We start from the raw sequence: 16,420 nt of genomic DNA on the forward strand, positions 1-16,420 counted from the left end.
ACTACATCTCAACAAGGAACAATCGAAGGGCTAATCCAGTTGTACTATGCGATGACTATGCTTTGAGTTCATATTTTTTTCAGTGGGTTTGACTTTGAGTTTGATCAGGTTCGTGGAGAAATCTTGCGAAAAGACCCAAAACTTGATTTGGAGAGCACATATGCATATGTCAGAAGAGAATATCAGCAGAGACAGACAATAACGAGCTATTATCCAATCTTTGAGAACTAGGCTATGTTGGTCAACCAAACTCGACAAGGATCATCAAACAATCGAAACACTCAATCCTCTAGAGAAGCTAACAATCGGGTATGCACTCACTGCTGGGAGAAAGGTCATTCGCAATAGTGTTGTTATGAGGTTATTGGCTATCCAGAGTGGTGGGAGTTCTATAAAAAACCTCGTAAAAAGATTGTTGGAAAAGCTATGATGACATCCATGGAAGAAAATCAGTTAATGCCTACGGAAAATGTTACCCATCCAGGTATTATCGATAAAACATCAATATTCTCTGCAAATTATAAGAATAGAACTTGGATTATTGATACAGGTGCATCTGATCACATGACGAGGGATTCCAGTCAGTTAAAATACGTCCTACCTTCTCCTCAATCCGTTATTTTGACCACCAATGGCAGTACCTCTCCTATTACTGGGGAAGGATCTGTTATCTTGTCTAGTAATATTACATTAGATATTGTCCTTGTTGTTCTATCGCTTGATACATTCTTTTGTCTGTTAGCCAAATTACTTCAACTTTTGCTTGCATTGTAACTTTCTGGCCCTCATTTGGTGTCTTTCAGGACATTTTAACCCGAAAGATTCTTGGTTATGGTATTAGACGGAGCAAACTCTACTATTTGGAGTTGATGGAGAATAGGGGATCAAAAATCGGTCCGACAAGTCAAGCTAGCAATGAAGACAATGCTCAAGCAACTATATGGTTATGGCACTGAAGATTCATTCATCTTTCCTTTGGTTATCTTAAGAAATTGTAACCATAACGTTTTTCAGGTTTGAATGATTTGGATTTTCATTGTGGCACTTGTGAACTGGCTAAGAGCCATCATATCTCTTATTTACCGAGATTGAATAAAAGTTCTGAACCTTTTTAAGGTTATTCATTTTGATGTTTGGGGTCCTGCAAATATTTCCTCTATTTCTAAAGCTCGTTACTTTGTGATATTTATTGATGAATGCACTAGAATGACTTGGGTATCCTTGCTTATAAAAAAAAGTGATGTGCGTCTAGCATTCCAGAAATTTTACCAAATGATACACACTCAATTCCAAAAATAGATTCGTGTTTTGAAATCTGACAATGGTACTGAGTTTGTCGATGCTTATCTCGGTAATTTTCTGAACAATCATGGAATTCGTCATCAGACTTCAAGCACCTATACTCCCCAACAAAATGGATTGGCAAAGTGGAAGATGTTATGATCCTGGGGTTAAGTGCTTGGCTTTTCACTACCTACCAGGCCGGTCTTTTGGGTAGTATTCGCTAAGTGCTTAACATTTGGTATTAGAGCTATATCTTTGTTGCGAGTTCGAATCCTGGAGGGGGCGACCTAGAGACCTGTGTAGTGCAAAAAGGCAGTCTGGGTCACTTGAGTGGGCCATCGTGGATGTCAGCTCATAATGGTGGGAGTATTGTTATGATCCTGGGGTTAAGTGCTTAGTTTTCCGCTACCTACCAAGCCGGTCTTTTGGATAGTATTGGTTAGGTGCTTAACATTTGGTATTAGAGCTATACCGTTGTTGCGAGTTCGAATCCCGGAGGGGCGACATAGAGACCTATGTAGCACAAAAAGGCGGTTTGGATCACTAGAGTGGGTCGTCGGCTCATAACGGTGAGAATATTGTTATGATCCCGGGGTTAAGTGTTTGGCTTTCCACTACTTACGAGGCTAGTCTTTTAGGTAGTATTGGCTAGGTGCTTAACAGAAGAATAGACAACTTTTGGAAGTAGTGCGTGCCTCCCTCTTCGGCATGAACATGTCTCGATTTTATTGGGGCAAAGCTATCCAATCTTCTGCCTACCTCATCAATCAAACACCTTCTTGAGTAATAGACTTTTAAACTCCTCAACACGAATTGCAATCCCTAATTTCCATTCCCCATCTTCTGAATCTTGAATCTTAGGTTTTTGGGTGTACCGTATATGTTCATATCCTAAAAATCTTGCGAAATAAACTTGATCCATGTGTCAAACGATGTATTTTTGTTGACTATTCTAAATTTCAAAAAGGATATTGGTGTTATGATCCACACACCCGAAAGCTTCATGTGACTTTAGATGCCTCTTTCAATGAATTAGTGCCTTATTACTCAAGGGGAGTCTCTCGGAATTCTCTTCAGGGGGAGAGCTCAAGTGAAGAGAATATTCAACAAGAGAATAGCAGAGGTGCTGAGTTTATTGAGTTAGAAGCGGTGAATGAATGTTTTAAGCAACCAGGTTGTCATGATGTGCAATAAGATTGTGATCACAATCACAACCATGAAGCCGAGAGTGAATCATTAATTTCTCCTAAATAACCCTCAGAGTTGCCTTCATCCGCACCATCAACTGAAGAATCAACCCAGAATGTTCCTCCTCAAATAAATACAAATCTTGTGTTTGATGAGTCGAATGAAACATGTGTTCCTACAAAAAATATAACTCCTAGATATCCACAAAGATTGAATAGGGGAGTTCCAAAAAAATAGTATGAACCTGATCCTGAAGCGAAGACCAAATACTCAATCAACAACTATGTGTTCTCTCATAGGTTGACTAAATCGTAGGCATTTACTGTTGATCAATTATCCAAGGTTTTTATTCCTAGTAATGTGTAGGATGCATTACCTGATCCAAAATGGAGAAAAACGATGAATGAAGAGATGAAGGCTCTACAAAAGAACGCCACTTGGAAACTTGTTCCACAACCAAAAGGAGTGAAGAATTGGATGTCGATGGGTGTTTAAGGTGAAACTCAAATTAGATGAAAGTATTGAAAGATATAAAACTCGGCTAGTTGCGAAGGGATATACGCAAAGGTATGGGGTAGACTATCAGGATACTTTTGTACCAGTAGCTAAGATCAATACAATTTGCATTCGTATATCTATAGTTGCAAATTGAGACTGGCCTCCGCAACAATTTGATGTTAAAAATGCATTTATCAATGGAGACTTAGAAGAAGAAGTCTATATGGAGCTACCACCTGAAGTTAAAAGTAATTCTTTATGTCAAGGTGAAGTTTGTAAATTGAAGAAGTCATTGTACGGGCTGAAACAGTCACCTGGAGCATGGTTTGAGAGATTCTCGGTTACAATGAAGGAGTTTGGCTATAAGCAAAGTACCTCAAATCATACTTTGTTTACAAAACACAAAGAAGGAAAAGTAACAGTTTTAATTGTGTATGTTGATGATATGGTCTTGACAGGAGATGACCCAGGTGAAATACAAGATTTACCAGAGTATTTAACCACTAAATTCGAAATGAAGGATCTTAGACAGGTTAAATATTTTTTGGGAATTGAGGTAGCAAGATCGAAACATGGAGTCTTCCTTTCATAACAAAAATATTTGTTAGATCTTCTAGCCAAAACCGGAATGTTTGATTGTAAACCAGTATAGACGCCCATAAAAATGAATCATAAGCTCGGAATTCTCCTAAATCAAACCCCATCGGACAAGGGGCGTTATTAGTAGTTAGTAGAAGATTAATCTATCTATCACAGGCCAGATGTAGCATATGTGGTGAGCGTTGTGAGTTAATTCATGTTTGCACCAAGTGAAGAACATATGGAAGTAGTCTATCGGATCTTGAAATACTTAAATAATGGTCCAGGAAAAGTTTGTTATTCTCAAAAAAGGTATATCTAACATTGAATGATACACAAATTCTGATTGGGCAGGTGATCAGACTACCAAAAGATCCACGTCTGGTTACTTTACTTTTGTGGAAGGTAATTTTGTCACTTGGAAAAGCAAAAAACAAAAGGTAGTATCAATATCAAGTGTTGAAGTTGAATTTCGAGGCATGGCTCATGGTGTATGCGAATTGTTATGGATAAGAAATATATTGAGGGACTTAGGGATTGAATATGTTGAACCTATGAATCTCCACGGTGATAATAAGGCAACTATCGAAATTACACAAAATCATGTTTAACATGATTGTACTAAACATGTTGAAGTTGGTCGTCATTTCATCAAGGAAAACCTTGATGCAAATATTATATAATTTTCTTTTATTCAATCCGAGAGTTAGTTGACTGATATGCTCACGAAGGCAGTATCAGGGAAGGTATTTCATGGTATAATTGACAAGTTGGGCATGATCGACATCTATGCACCAGCTTGAGGGGGAGTGTTGCAATGAGCTGTAGAATTTGTTAATTTGTTACCATAATTTTAGGATCTGATTTGGACCTAATTTTAGGTTGTAATTGTATCAATAAATAGCCTCTGTTTGAGAGGAATACATCAGAAAAATTATTCTTTTGAGACTCGCTTGACATATTGCTTGGCTGATGAATAAGTTTCCAGTTAGTAATCAGAATCAGTATGTCAATATTACTCTCTGTGTATTCTCGCCGAAACCAATGTAGTTGTAGTAAGTCTTGTCTCGTGTCCATTAGCCTCTGATCTTCCCTTTCTTAATCATTTTCTGCAAACTTAGCAACTGTGTATTACCTGCTCAGGTCGAGTATGCCCATTCACTGGGAAGAAATCAAACAAGGCAAACAAGGTTTCACATTCCAATCACAAAACAAAGAAGTTGCAATTTGTGAACTTGCAGTACAAGAAAATCTGGTGGGAGGCAGGGAAGCGGTTTGTCAAACTGCAGTTGTCTGAAGACCATCGAGAAAAATGGGTTGGCATTGATTTCTGGAAAGAATGATGTTAGCTGTAAAGTTCTTTTGTTATTTTGAAGCTCTTCTGTTTGTTTTCACATTCACTGGGAAGAAATCAAACAAGGCAAACAAGGTTTCACATTCCAATCACAAAACAAAGAAGTTGCAATTTGCGACTTGTAGTACAAGAAAATCTGGTGGGAGGCAGGGAAGCGTGGGAGACAGGGAAGCGATTTGTCAAACTGCGGTTGTCTGAAGACCATCGAGAAAATGGGATGTCATTGATTTCTGGAAAGAATGATGTTAGCTGTAAAGTTCTTTTGTTATTTTGAAGCTCTTCTGTTTGTTTTCAAATCAAGGATCCTTCTGCTTAACTGAGTTCCTGTAATGACTGGGTACGATTCATTTCATGGATTAAAGATTAACGGCAACGAGACCCTAATCAGTTCATTGGAGAATAAATAATGGGATCGGATTTTGGGATTGGAGTTTCGAAAGACTTCCTGCTTTACCTTTTTTTTTTTCTCTTGAAGTTTTGATCGCAAGCGATCCTGTGTTCAAAGGAACAAAAATGTCAACCAAGTGATCCTGATCTTGCTTTCGACTTTGTAAGAGTAAAGATCATGGAAGCAGCCAAGGATATGCAAGTGTAAATGAAAGTTCCTTTTCATTGAGAGCCAAGGGATTCTGCATCTTCGTTGTGGCACTTCATATTGCCTTGATAAGTAAATAAAAATTTAGTACCCCATGGCCTGGACACAAGCTGAAGGACTTAAAAAAAAAAACAATTGTAAAGTTTAAGCACATTGTACTGCAATCTACACAAATTTCCAGTACAAATCATGGATTCACTGCTGGCGGTATAAACCTCGTAAGCAAGAAGCCGTTACTGTGCTTCAAGCGCCTAAACGCTTCTTGATTTCGAAGGAGTAGTCAAGCTCCAGATGGCATCTTTTATCATCATCTTCAAACTGCAGAGAGCAGTCATGAATTTAGATTATGCATCTGTTCCACACCAATATGAACAGACTGGGCACAACCATGGAAAGAACCTAGGAGTATATAAAGGCAGCACCTGAGTTTACCTTAAGCTTTGCTGAGTAAATTCCTCTCGCAAACACGCCAGTTGGAGTCGTCTCCTCATCCATTATATGGATGTATTGTTCTCTCTGGGGAGCAAATGTACCCAACATCCCTCTGCTATGATCAACTGGGGTCCAAAAAGATTTGAAAAAATGAATCATAAAAGTTATGGTCATAAAATAACTTTCCCAAAGCCAATGCTGGATTGGAGAATCCCCAGTAAAAAGGCAATGAAAGACTATGACCCAAATTTACCAACTTCAATAGGGATCACTATGTGCCCGAAAGCTACTAACTGAAAATTATGACTACTTCCTTGCTCAAGGAAGAGCAGCAAACTACACTTTCTCACCCCTCATTGGTTTTACAGACTACACAACTATAACATTGTTTTATATCAGAATCTTGCTTCAACATCATCTGGCACAACCTGAACCTTCTAGCCATTGCAGGTTGCTTACCTGCTGGCAACAACAACCAATGAACCACAAAAGGTTCATCCACAGTGATTCAAATTCTTTAGGTATGATTTAGAACAAGCAAAACTTCAAAAGAATGTCAGAAAACACTAACAAAGACTAGACCAAGAAAGGGTCCAGCTACTTCTTACTTAACAAACCAATATCACCAAGAAAAGAGAATACGCACAAGCATATATACTCGTTCAGCAGTATCCATGAATGCAACATATGTCCGTGACAGTAAGCATGTGGAGATCACTCTCCGGTAAGCAAGTCAAGTCAATAAAGCATGTTTAACTTTCAGATTAACAGCTGCATTGTTTTTCTAAATGGTCTGAACGAGGTATCAATGGGAACCTGACTTCCCTCTGCTATAGAGTAAGAACAGAAAAATTTTCTTCTCAAACCGAGTTAACATGAGACTCTGATGAGAAAATAGGGCTATCCATTCGAATTCAGCATCTCGCTACATTCCACATTATAGAAGTTATAATAGCATCTTGAATTTAAGTACAAGGCTATAGGCTTCCCATTTGTGTATGCTGACAGTAAAATAGGCATAGCTCCAGGATGGAGATATTGATTGTTGGTGGCATGAAGTAAAAGAAAGACCACTAGGACCCAGAGGCCAGAGGTGTAAGCTTTGTCCGGTAAATTTTTTATTTCATCTTTCCGATTACATACATTTTACACACACACACACACACACACACGCATATATATACACAAATTTACAGTTTCTTTTTTTCTCTGATCTCTCGGATCGTATACTCCTCTGATTTTACAGAGAACTTCATCCTCTGTTTTTATGGAAGACTTCCTCCTCTGGAAGACAGCTCAACAGAGGAAGAGGAGCCAACAAGAGGTCTACAATAGATTATCAGTTTGAACAGTAGTTGATTATCAGAAGTCCCACCTAAAATCAGACTATAGACAGAGGCCAGAGGTGTAAGCTTTGTCCGGTAAAGTTTTTATTTCATCTTCCGATTACATACATTTTACACACACACGCATATATATGTACACAAATTTACAGTTTCTTTTTTTCTCTGATCTCTCGGATCGTATACTCCTCTGATTTTACGGAGAACTTCATCCTCTGTTTTTTACGGAAGACTTCCTCCTCTGGAAGACAGCTCAACAGAGGAAGAAGTCTTCCTCTGGAGCCAACAAGAGGTCTACAATAGATTATCAGTTTTAACAGTAGTTGATTATCAGAAGTCCCACCTAAAATCAGACTATAGACAGCTCAGAAACAAAAAGGAAATATTTACACAACAATCACACTTGTTGTAGTTAAGATCTTTCGAAGCAACCTCAAAGTTTGGAACTTTTAAATTTTACCTTGAAGACCACCTTTCCAGACAGTGTTAATGTACCTCAGACCAGAGACAATGTTATGCTTCACTGTGAATGTCAACTTAAGATGATACTGAGACCCTTCCTTGAGAATAAAAAGAAGAGGGTTTTGGTTGTCTCTAACCGGTAGTCGAGTATTTATCTCTGCAGAATCTTCAGTCACGATTCCTATGGACAGGAACGTGACTTCAGGCTCCATTTTGTCTGCAAATCGGTAATGAAACAAAATAATGGGACTACAATACGGAGAAAGACAAGAGAGGAGACAAAAAAAAATGACTTCGAAAACACGAAGTTGATTGTCCAACCATTAATCAAATCGTCCTCCAGACAGCCCAGAAGTTTCTGCTTCCATCTCCTCAGGCTCTCATCATCCTGCACAATACATCTTTCAAAAATGAGATCTTCGCCTTCTTTCAATTCTTTTTGGTTTCCTAGTAAAATAAACTCAAAGAAATCCTCTACCGTAGTGATGAGTAATGACCAAGCAGAAACCAGACGGAGTAAGACAGAAACAAAACGAAATGAAAAACCTTGTCTTTCTCAATTTGCTCTTTGAGGGGGATCAAAGGGCCAGGAACATAAACGACACGCTCGTTGTCTTCATCTTCGTCGTCCACTTCAGCTGCCCAATCCTTGCTGAGAACTTCCACATTGTCACCAGCAGGAATGGGGTCTCTACAAATCCCAGAAGAAGCGGAAGTTCCCGCATCCACTCTGTCACCGTCCATCTCTTCCCGACCCAAAAACCCTCCCACAGATTCAGCTAGAAAGTTTAAAGAGAGACCCATTTTCCTCTCTCCTACGCTGTATTATACACTAAACTCCCCTGATTTCCGTAAACCCACTTTGTCTTCGCTGTCACTACCCCGTGAGTAGATTTGAACAATTTTGTCTTTTTCAGGAAAGTCAGAAAACTAGCTTTTAAGTCTTTATCACTGTTAGTTTTTTTATTTCATAATTCATGCAATAGATTAAAAAGAAAAGAAGAAACCTAGCGGGCAAATCGATGAAACAGAGACAGGTACCAGCGCGACAGACTCGGTTCTTCTTTCTCTAAATCTTTCGAGCTTCACTTAATTGATGCCAATTTCCCATTTATATCTTCATAAATGTAAGCCCACTTTGTAGTTAATGAGGAAGAATTGTTTCGTCAAATCAAGCTGAATCTTCACCGTGGATATCAAGGCATTGGATCTGTGTTTTAATTGTGGAGGCAATCGATGTTTACTCGAAATTAATTTTCATCAAGTGGTGGCAGAGAACACCAGAGAACACAGACTGTACTTTTTTATTTGGTAGAGATAACAATCACGTCAGCATTAATGAAAGGGTTTAGGCTAGGGCTGAAATTAGATCCTCCCTTCTTTCTCTTTATACTCCATTTTTCTCCTTCTTCGATATTGTTTTCTTTTGTGAATGTAGATCAAAACCCTTTTTTCTCCTCTTCCACCGTTTTTTCCTTCGATTTTTCTCTTCCGAGCAGTCTTTTTCATTTTTTGAGTTTGAGAATAGATGCTGAAATGCCTAAAAGCTTCCCCTGAAATAACTTCTGTCTTTGTAGGTAACCATGATCTGGTATAAAGTTCAAAGGCAGTAGCCTTATCTGATTATCGTGTATCGAAGAGATTTTCAAGGGAGTTTCGAAGGCATTGAAGATCCGGAACACGTTTGTTCCATTTCGATCGGGGCCAAAGACTTGCATCGTCCAGAATTATGCCATGATTGAGGCCGAAATGGCTCTGGCAGCCGTCCCTTCAAAATTTGTCAAATGGAATTGAGCTAACTCAAAGGTCCATAATACCTCGAGTTTTATAAAATTTTAAAGTATTTTTGAACAAGAAAAATTGGAGAATAAAATTTAAGAAGTACGGAGAAATATAAAACTCAGTTTATTAAAGAGAGCAGCCAAATTCTTCTAAAACTTGAGGCACAATATAAATTTTGGAGCTTTAAGACATATTTGTATTTAGGGGTGGCATTAAACTGAGCTAGTTTGCGAGCGGCTCGAACTCGACTTGGTTCTGGTTTGGTTCGGTGTATCTCGATGTTGAATTGAATTTGAGATCAGACCGGGCTCATTTAAGTTAACGAGCCAAGTTCGAGCAAACTATGGTTCGATTCAAAAGCTCGCAAGACGGTTTGTTAATGAGGGCATGAACGAGGCTTCAGATTAGTCGGGATTCGGTAGCAGCAAGCGACAGTTCAGGAATCAAAAATGGGGATTCGGGGCTCAAAAAGATCGAAAGAAATCGGCTGTTGGTGATAAAAACTGAACTGCAATATGCTCCTTTAGGTAAGTTTTAGTTTTTTATTTGATTATATCTTCTTTTTCTTTCATGTTCCTCTCCGATTTCTTCCTCGTCGACAAAAGTGAGGGAGCAGAAGTAAGTTCTTTTATTCTTTATCTTTTGGTTATATTTTGTTTGCGTCGCCGATGTAACTATGATTTTTTGCATTTTTTATCTACTGGGTTCTGGTCCTCTGGATATGCTGTATTCCATTTATTTTTCTTCAATCTTGTATTAAAACTATTATGGACGAACGCCTCATGCTATATCAGGAGCTTATTCCCACTCATTTCTCGGAGGTAATGGCTCTTACCATTTTGTTGCTTTTTCTATTTAAGCTTCTTTAGCAGCCCATCCATACTTGATAGTATGAATGATTTTGTTTCATCTAGAACATAACGTACTTGAATATATGGAGTCGTAAAAATTTGGAGTAGATCCATTTGTTATTTCGTAAATCTGTAAATGTATGCTATCTTTTATTTTTAACTTACTTCATTCAAAAAATTCACAAAGTGTTTTGGTAGATATATCATTTATTTAGAAATAGATCTATATCTATATCTATTCGGCTACACATCTGGCTGGTTGACACGGATTTAGAAGTATGTTATACTATCGAATAACAAGCCCTCTATTAGATTATCTATATATCCATTTATAGGTAATATGTGTGCTTGGGAGTCCCTGATAATTGAATAAACCAAGATTTTACCATGACTGCAATTTTAGAGAAACGTGAAAGCACGTTCTTTTAGTTTCGACCCCATTTTTGAAATTTTGATTTTTTTTCTTTCATGGAGCTGATGAAAACAAAATTTTGTCATTGTTTATTGACTTGTTTTTGAGTATCCAGAAACGTGACAATTTTTTTTTTTGGTGGTGGTGTTTTAGAGTCTCACTCTCTCTATATAATTTACATAATAGAAATTAGAAATTGTTTCTATATGCTCTCTCATTTATGTGTCTACATTTATTTGTTAATCATTCTTTTTTTGGATTTATTTTTTGGATTGGGTTTTTTTTCTTTATGTTTTTAATTTGTATTTTTTTTTATAGAAGTAAGAATGTCAACACCTCCTGCTCAATAAACTTTAGTAGTTAACACTAGTTCTAGTGTGACCATAGATAATGACTCTACTCCACCAGAGTCATATCCCTCTAAAACTACTAATGTAACAATAGTAAGCCTCGATGAAGTTACCCTAAATGGGGAAGAAGGTAACTCTATCCCTAGTTCAAAAAGACAAAAAAGGTTTCATGTGTGATTGGAATTCAAAGAAGTCTCACTTATAGATGGTGCAAAAAAAGGCTTAATGTATTCATTATAAAACCAATTTGAGTATTATTAGTAGTGGAATGAGCACACATATGAGTTGACATTTGAAACGTTGTCCTAGTAGAAAAGTGGCAATGAGAACAAAATACCATAAACTTTCAACCAGTGGGGTATAATGTTGATCAGAGTCCATTAGCTCATCCTATTATGGATTTTGGAGGTAAATATGATCAAGCTAGAATGAGAATACTCATTACTCATTAGATTCTTATGTATGAGCATTCATTCATGATAGTAGAAGAGCAGAGATTTAATTTTGTAATGAAGATGACAAATGTGAATTATAAAAAAATATCCTCTAATACCATTAAGAAGGAGTGTATGGAGGTGTATGAGGCAAAGAAGAAGAAATTGAAAATTTTATTAAAAGAGATTAACAAGATTAGTCTTACCACGGATCTTTGGAAGTCTCAAAATCAAAAGATTGAATACGTGGTTATTACTAGGCATTTTATTGATAGAAATTAGAAACTACAAAAACGAGTCTTGAGTTTTGTGCATAGTCCTCCTCATTGTCATGGTGTTGACATAGTAGATGCTATTTACAAATGTTTGAAAGATTGGGAAATCGAAAATAAAGTATTTAGTATCTCAGTTGATAATGTTGCATATGATGTTTGTCTGGGAGTTTTGAAAGATGATTTTTCAAGAAATAGGAAATTGGTTTGTGGTGGGAAGTTATTTCATGTGCATTGTTGTACTTATATTCTAAACTTATTAGTCCAAGATAGTCTTATTCAGATTAAAGATATCATCGAGAATGTGTGTGAGAGTGTCAAATTCATAAATCTGTTTGAGGTTAGAGTTCGCACTTTTTTTGAAAATGTGTAGCAACTACAACTAGGTGAAAAAAAGGTTGGTTGTTGATTATCCAACTCATTGAAACTCCACTTATGACATGTTATCTTCTATATTAAAATTCAAAGATACATTTCCTAGATTTTAAGATAGAGAACCGACTTATGATTATTTGCCAAGTCTTGTTGAATGGGAAAAAGTAAAAATGGTGTGTGGGATTCTAGAAGTTTTTAACGTAGTCACTAATATAATTTCTAGGAGTGACTACCCTACTTCTAATTTGTACTTTAGTGAGGTATATAGGGTAAAAGAAGTTATGAATTTTTATTTTACAAATGAAAATATTTTCATTAGGACAATGGTTAGTATAATGAAAGAGAATTTTGAGAAGTACTAGGGTGAATACAATTTGTTGATGGTTGTTGCTTTAGTTTTGGATCCAAAGATCAAATTAAAATTGATCAAAATATGTTTTCTAGAGATATATTATGAGGAGGAAGTTACAATGAATATAAACTTAGTTTGATGGACCTTATGTGAGATTTATGATGAATATGTATCCATATATAATGTAGATATTAGTAATGAAGGGATTGCTTCAAGTATTAGCTCTACAGGTGTTTCCATAAGTCGTAGGTCACATTCTTCATCAAGTTCAGGTTGGTCAAAGTTAATGACTTATGTGAAACAAGTAGAAGTAGTGAATTCACTAAGATCAGAATTGGAAAATTATCTTGAAGAAGGTGTATATATTTGTGAGAAAATTTCACAATATGATTTTGATGTTTTAGTAGAGTGGAAAAGGAATAATTTGAAATTTCATGTATTATCTAAGATGGCAGCAGGCATCTTTATAATTCCCATATCCCTTTAGTGCTGGTGGTATAGTAAAAGACCCATATGGTTCTTCCATGCCACCTTATATAGTTCAATCTTTGATTTGTGGTTGGGATTGGGTTTGGGCTCAAGGTGTCAAGAAAAATTAAAAGGTGAACTACTTTTGAATAAATATTTATTATAATATTTTTTGAGTAATTTTTTTATTTTTATTTATTAATTTTTTTTATGATTACAACATGAGAAGAAGATTGCAAAGATAATGCTACCATTACTTGATTTTTCATTTTTTCTCATCTTGGTAATTTTAATATTTATCACTACCTTAAGTAAGTAGTAGTAGAGGAGACTTTTTTATCAAACAATAATATGTTTTATTCTTTTCTTTTTGTCATAGGTGGAGATTCTGTTCATGCGAACAGGGACTTCGTATATTATTTTCTAGCACGAAGAGAAAGAACTAAAGTTTATCAATTTATACTAGATGTATAGTTTTTATTTAGGTGATTGTAAATTGATATTGATATTTTAATGATATTTTTGTGTTTGATTATTAAATAAATTTAATGCATAATATTATGCAGTGTTTATGTACACAGAGGTTATGCCCAATTTTATGTAAAATTTACGGATAATTTTATATACAATTTATTTGACATGTATTTTATGCAATGTTTTAAATGGAGGTTGGAGCTCGAACATGGCTTGAGCTCGAGCTTGAACTCGGTTAAAATATTTGGCTCGAGCTCAACTACAATTTTGGGCTCAAGTTTGAAATATTTAAATCTAGCTAGCTCGAACATAGCTAGGTTCGAGCTCGGCTCGATTCGATGTCACCCCTATTTGTATTCAAACATGTTTTTACCAAAGCATTTAAACATTTCACATTTGTAAGAATTACTTAGGATCACAAATTCCTATACTTTAAAATTTCACATAGTGAATTAGCACTGAGATGATCGATCAACATTTGCCAATGATCGATCAACCAACATTGAACAGGCTAAAAATTTAAAGAATGATCGATAAAAAAAAACCTTGCCAACCTGTACTATAAAGCATGATCAATCAACCCAAGCGGACTGATCGATCAATATAGTCCAGGCAAAGAAAAATCATGTTGATTGATCGATCAATCTTCAAAGACTGATCTACCATACAAAACTTTGCCAACCAGGGACATAAAGGATGATTGGTTATGCAGTGCTAGTAGGAATTCTGACTGATTGATCATACCATGTACATTGATTTATCAACTTAAAATATCAAACCCAATAAGAAGATAATGATGGATCATATCATCAAGCAATCAGTCAATTTATGAGAGAATATATAGTCGTTACACATGATTAATCGATCAATCACTTTACACTAATCGATCAATGTGAAATTAACATTTTGCAAAACGAGTAAAAAATTACTAGTTCAACTTAGAAACTTATAAATACCCCACCAAACCTCTCATTGACATACCTACATTTTACTCTCAATCACTTGAAATTCTTTCCTAAGTTGTATTTTGAGAAAGAGAGAGCCTATTTTGTAAAAGTCAACCATTCATTTCTCATTCCAACGCCTTGCATTCATAATTAGCCAAGCTCCTATTTACTCCATTGTGCATCAAAGGTTGGAAGCTTGGAACTTTCAAGAAGAAGGTTATCTCTCCACAATTTAAAGGATTTAAGTTTTACCTTTCTTTTTAATTTTTCATTTTCTTAATAGGTTCATCTAGACCCTTGTTAAATTTAGATAGAAATACCAACTAGAGCTAGAGTGTAACTAATCTCTTGGAAAGATTAAGTTGTAATCGTGTATTTGAGCATACACATGGCTTGAAAGAAAATCGAAATCTCTTTCTTGTAATTCAAAGCTAATAGAACGATTTTTAGTCAAATTTCCCAAACACAAGTTCTTGGGCGATGAATACCAATAAAGGAATATCGATAACAAAATATTTGGTGTTCAATTATGGTGTTGATTTTTGTCTGTTTATTTGCATATTTATTTACTATAATTCTTGCACACCTTAAGTTCCCCACTCTTTAAAATCCACTTGGGACAATATCCCCATCCTACACTCATGGCCCCTTACAGTCTCATCTCTCCGACAACATGTTGTTTAGCACATTCTTTATAAACTTGAGCTTCATCCTCCATTGGTAGTGTATGTCATAGTGATCGAACATCTGACATTGTGTAACTACGCTAGTTGAGTATTGGCTATTGAGAGGAGCTATGACCAAACAATGTTGATAATTGTGAAAATCAAAATGAACAGGCAAGGAGGCATCGAACTGGAAAAAAGACAAATATGAAGAGAATCATGGAAGTCAAAGAGGGAGAGGAAAGGAGGAAGGGGAAAGAGGAAACAAAAGACTCGTGGAAGTTGAAGTCAAAGATGAAGAGGTCGTAGTTTTTTTTTTTAGGAGGATGTTGAGATGGTGCCAGGGTGGAGGATTCTGTTGAGATGGTGAGTTAATTGGTCTTGCCTGGAGCCCAAGTTTGAATTCTGATATTTCAAAAAATAAAATTGAGATTTTTTTATTTTTTTAATTAAAAATTTTAAACCGTCAACTTGTTAAATGTCCCTTTTATTTTTTATGCGTTTTTTTTATTAATTATCAATGTTAGTTTAGTCTAAACAAATTCGAGAGGTTTAATAGGTTTTTCAAAGTGAGATGCTATTTTTAAATTTTATTTATATATGTTATTATTAAAAATTGTTAGTCTCAAAACCTCCATCTAACCTACCTTGGTAATAACAAAAAAATCAAGAATTAATCAAAATATTTATAAAAAATAGACGAATTTTCAAATCATATAAATCTATACAATCTACAAAATTCAAATAATAAATGCAAACCATTCAAAGGGTGTAGATGAAAAATAGTGAAAAGCAGTTTTGGAAGTCCACTATTATATAGTGTCAAAGTGGCCATTGGAGCATTGGAATTAAAATGTGATGAAAAAGAAGTTATGGAAGCACTAACCACTTGAATAATACCTAACTCAAATGTTCAACCAAAAAGCAAGAAATAGAGAAGTGGGAGAATTTTTCATCATTTGAATGCCCAATCAACATTCAAATACCGAGGCAAAGTTAAAAGACACCAGAAAACAAGATTGTTTGAAGAGTATCCAACCGGTCTGTTTCTAAAGAAAATTGATCAAACATCATTAATAGTGTTCAAACAATAGCAGCATTGAATGTTACAAAAAAAACTTCCGAGCTTTGATTTGGCTAAGATAGTTATCTAAAAATTATAAAGTGACATATCTACATTTTTTGTAGTTTTGAGAAGAAAATTTTTGGTATTTTCTCCCTTCCACAGCTCAAGGATCCAACTTTTGGACATTCAGATATCCCTTATTTAAGTTATTTTTGCCTCAAACAAGGTGAGGATCCG

The 16,420-nt window shown here is 35.8% G+C and overlaps 1 protein-coding gene across 1 annotated transcript; it reads right to left on the reverse strand.

Annotated features, from left to right (window-relative positions):
• Window positions 1-5,495: 5,495 nt before the first annotated feature.
• Window positions 5,496-8,560, reverse strand: LOC137962657 (rho GDP-dissociation inhibitor 1-like). Its single transcript, XM_068809658.1, has 5 exons — window positions 8,282-8,560; window positions 8,057-8,123; window positions 7,734-7,952; window positions 5,931-6,055; window positions 5,496-5,816 (listed from the first exon to the last, which is right to left on the reverse strand). Exons 1-5 carry the CDS (start codon window positions 8,537-8,539, stop codon window positions 5,742-5,744), a joined length of 744 nt encoding a protein of 247 aa, XP_068665759.1. The 5' UTR covers window positions 8,540-8,560; the 3' UTR covers window positions 5,496-5,741.
• Between the last annotated feature and the right edge of the window lie 7,860 nt (window positions 8,561-16,420).

This window comes from Aristolochia californica, unplaced genomic scaffold, assembly GCF_029961685.1.
Source record: "Aristolochia californica isolate CCGP_79_NKW_82.1479 unplaced genomic scaffold, dmAriCali1.0.hap1 SCAF_4, whole genome shotgun sequence".
Lineage (NCBI taxonomy): Eukaryota > Viridiplantae > Streptophyta > Magnoliopsida > Piperales > Aristolochiaceae > Aristolochia > Aristolochia californica.

Bases quoted from the DNA above. Each gene is read 5' to 3' on its own strand.
- LOC137962657 (XM_068809658.1), bottom strand. From the start codon at position 8,539: ATGGGTCTCTCTTTAAACTTTCTAGCTGAATCTGTGGGAGGGTTTTTG. The intron at 8,124-8,281 runs GTTTTTCATTTC...TGTATTGTGCAG, and splicing joins AGCAAATTGAGAAAGACAAG to GATGATGAGAGCCTGAGGAG. The intron at 6,056-7,733 runs GTAAAATTTAAA...TTTGGACCCCAG, and splicing joins CTGGAAAGGTGGTCTTCAAG to TTGATCATAGCAGAGGGATG.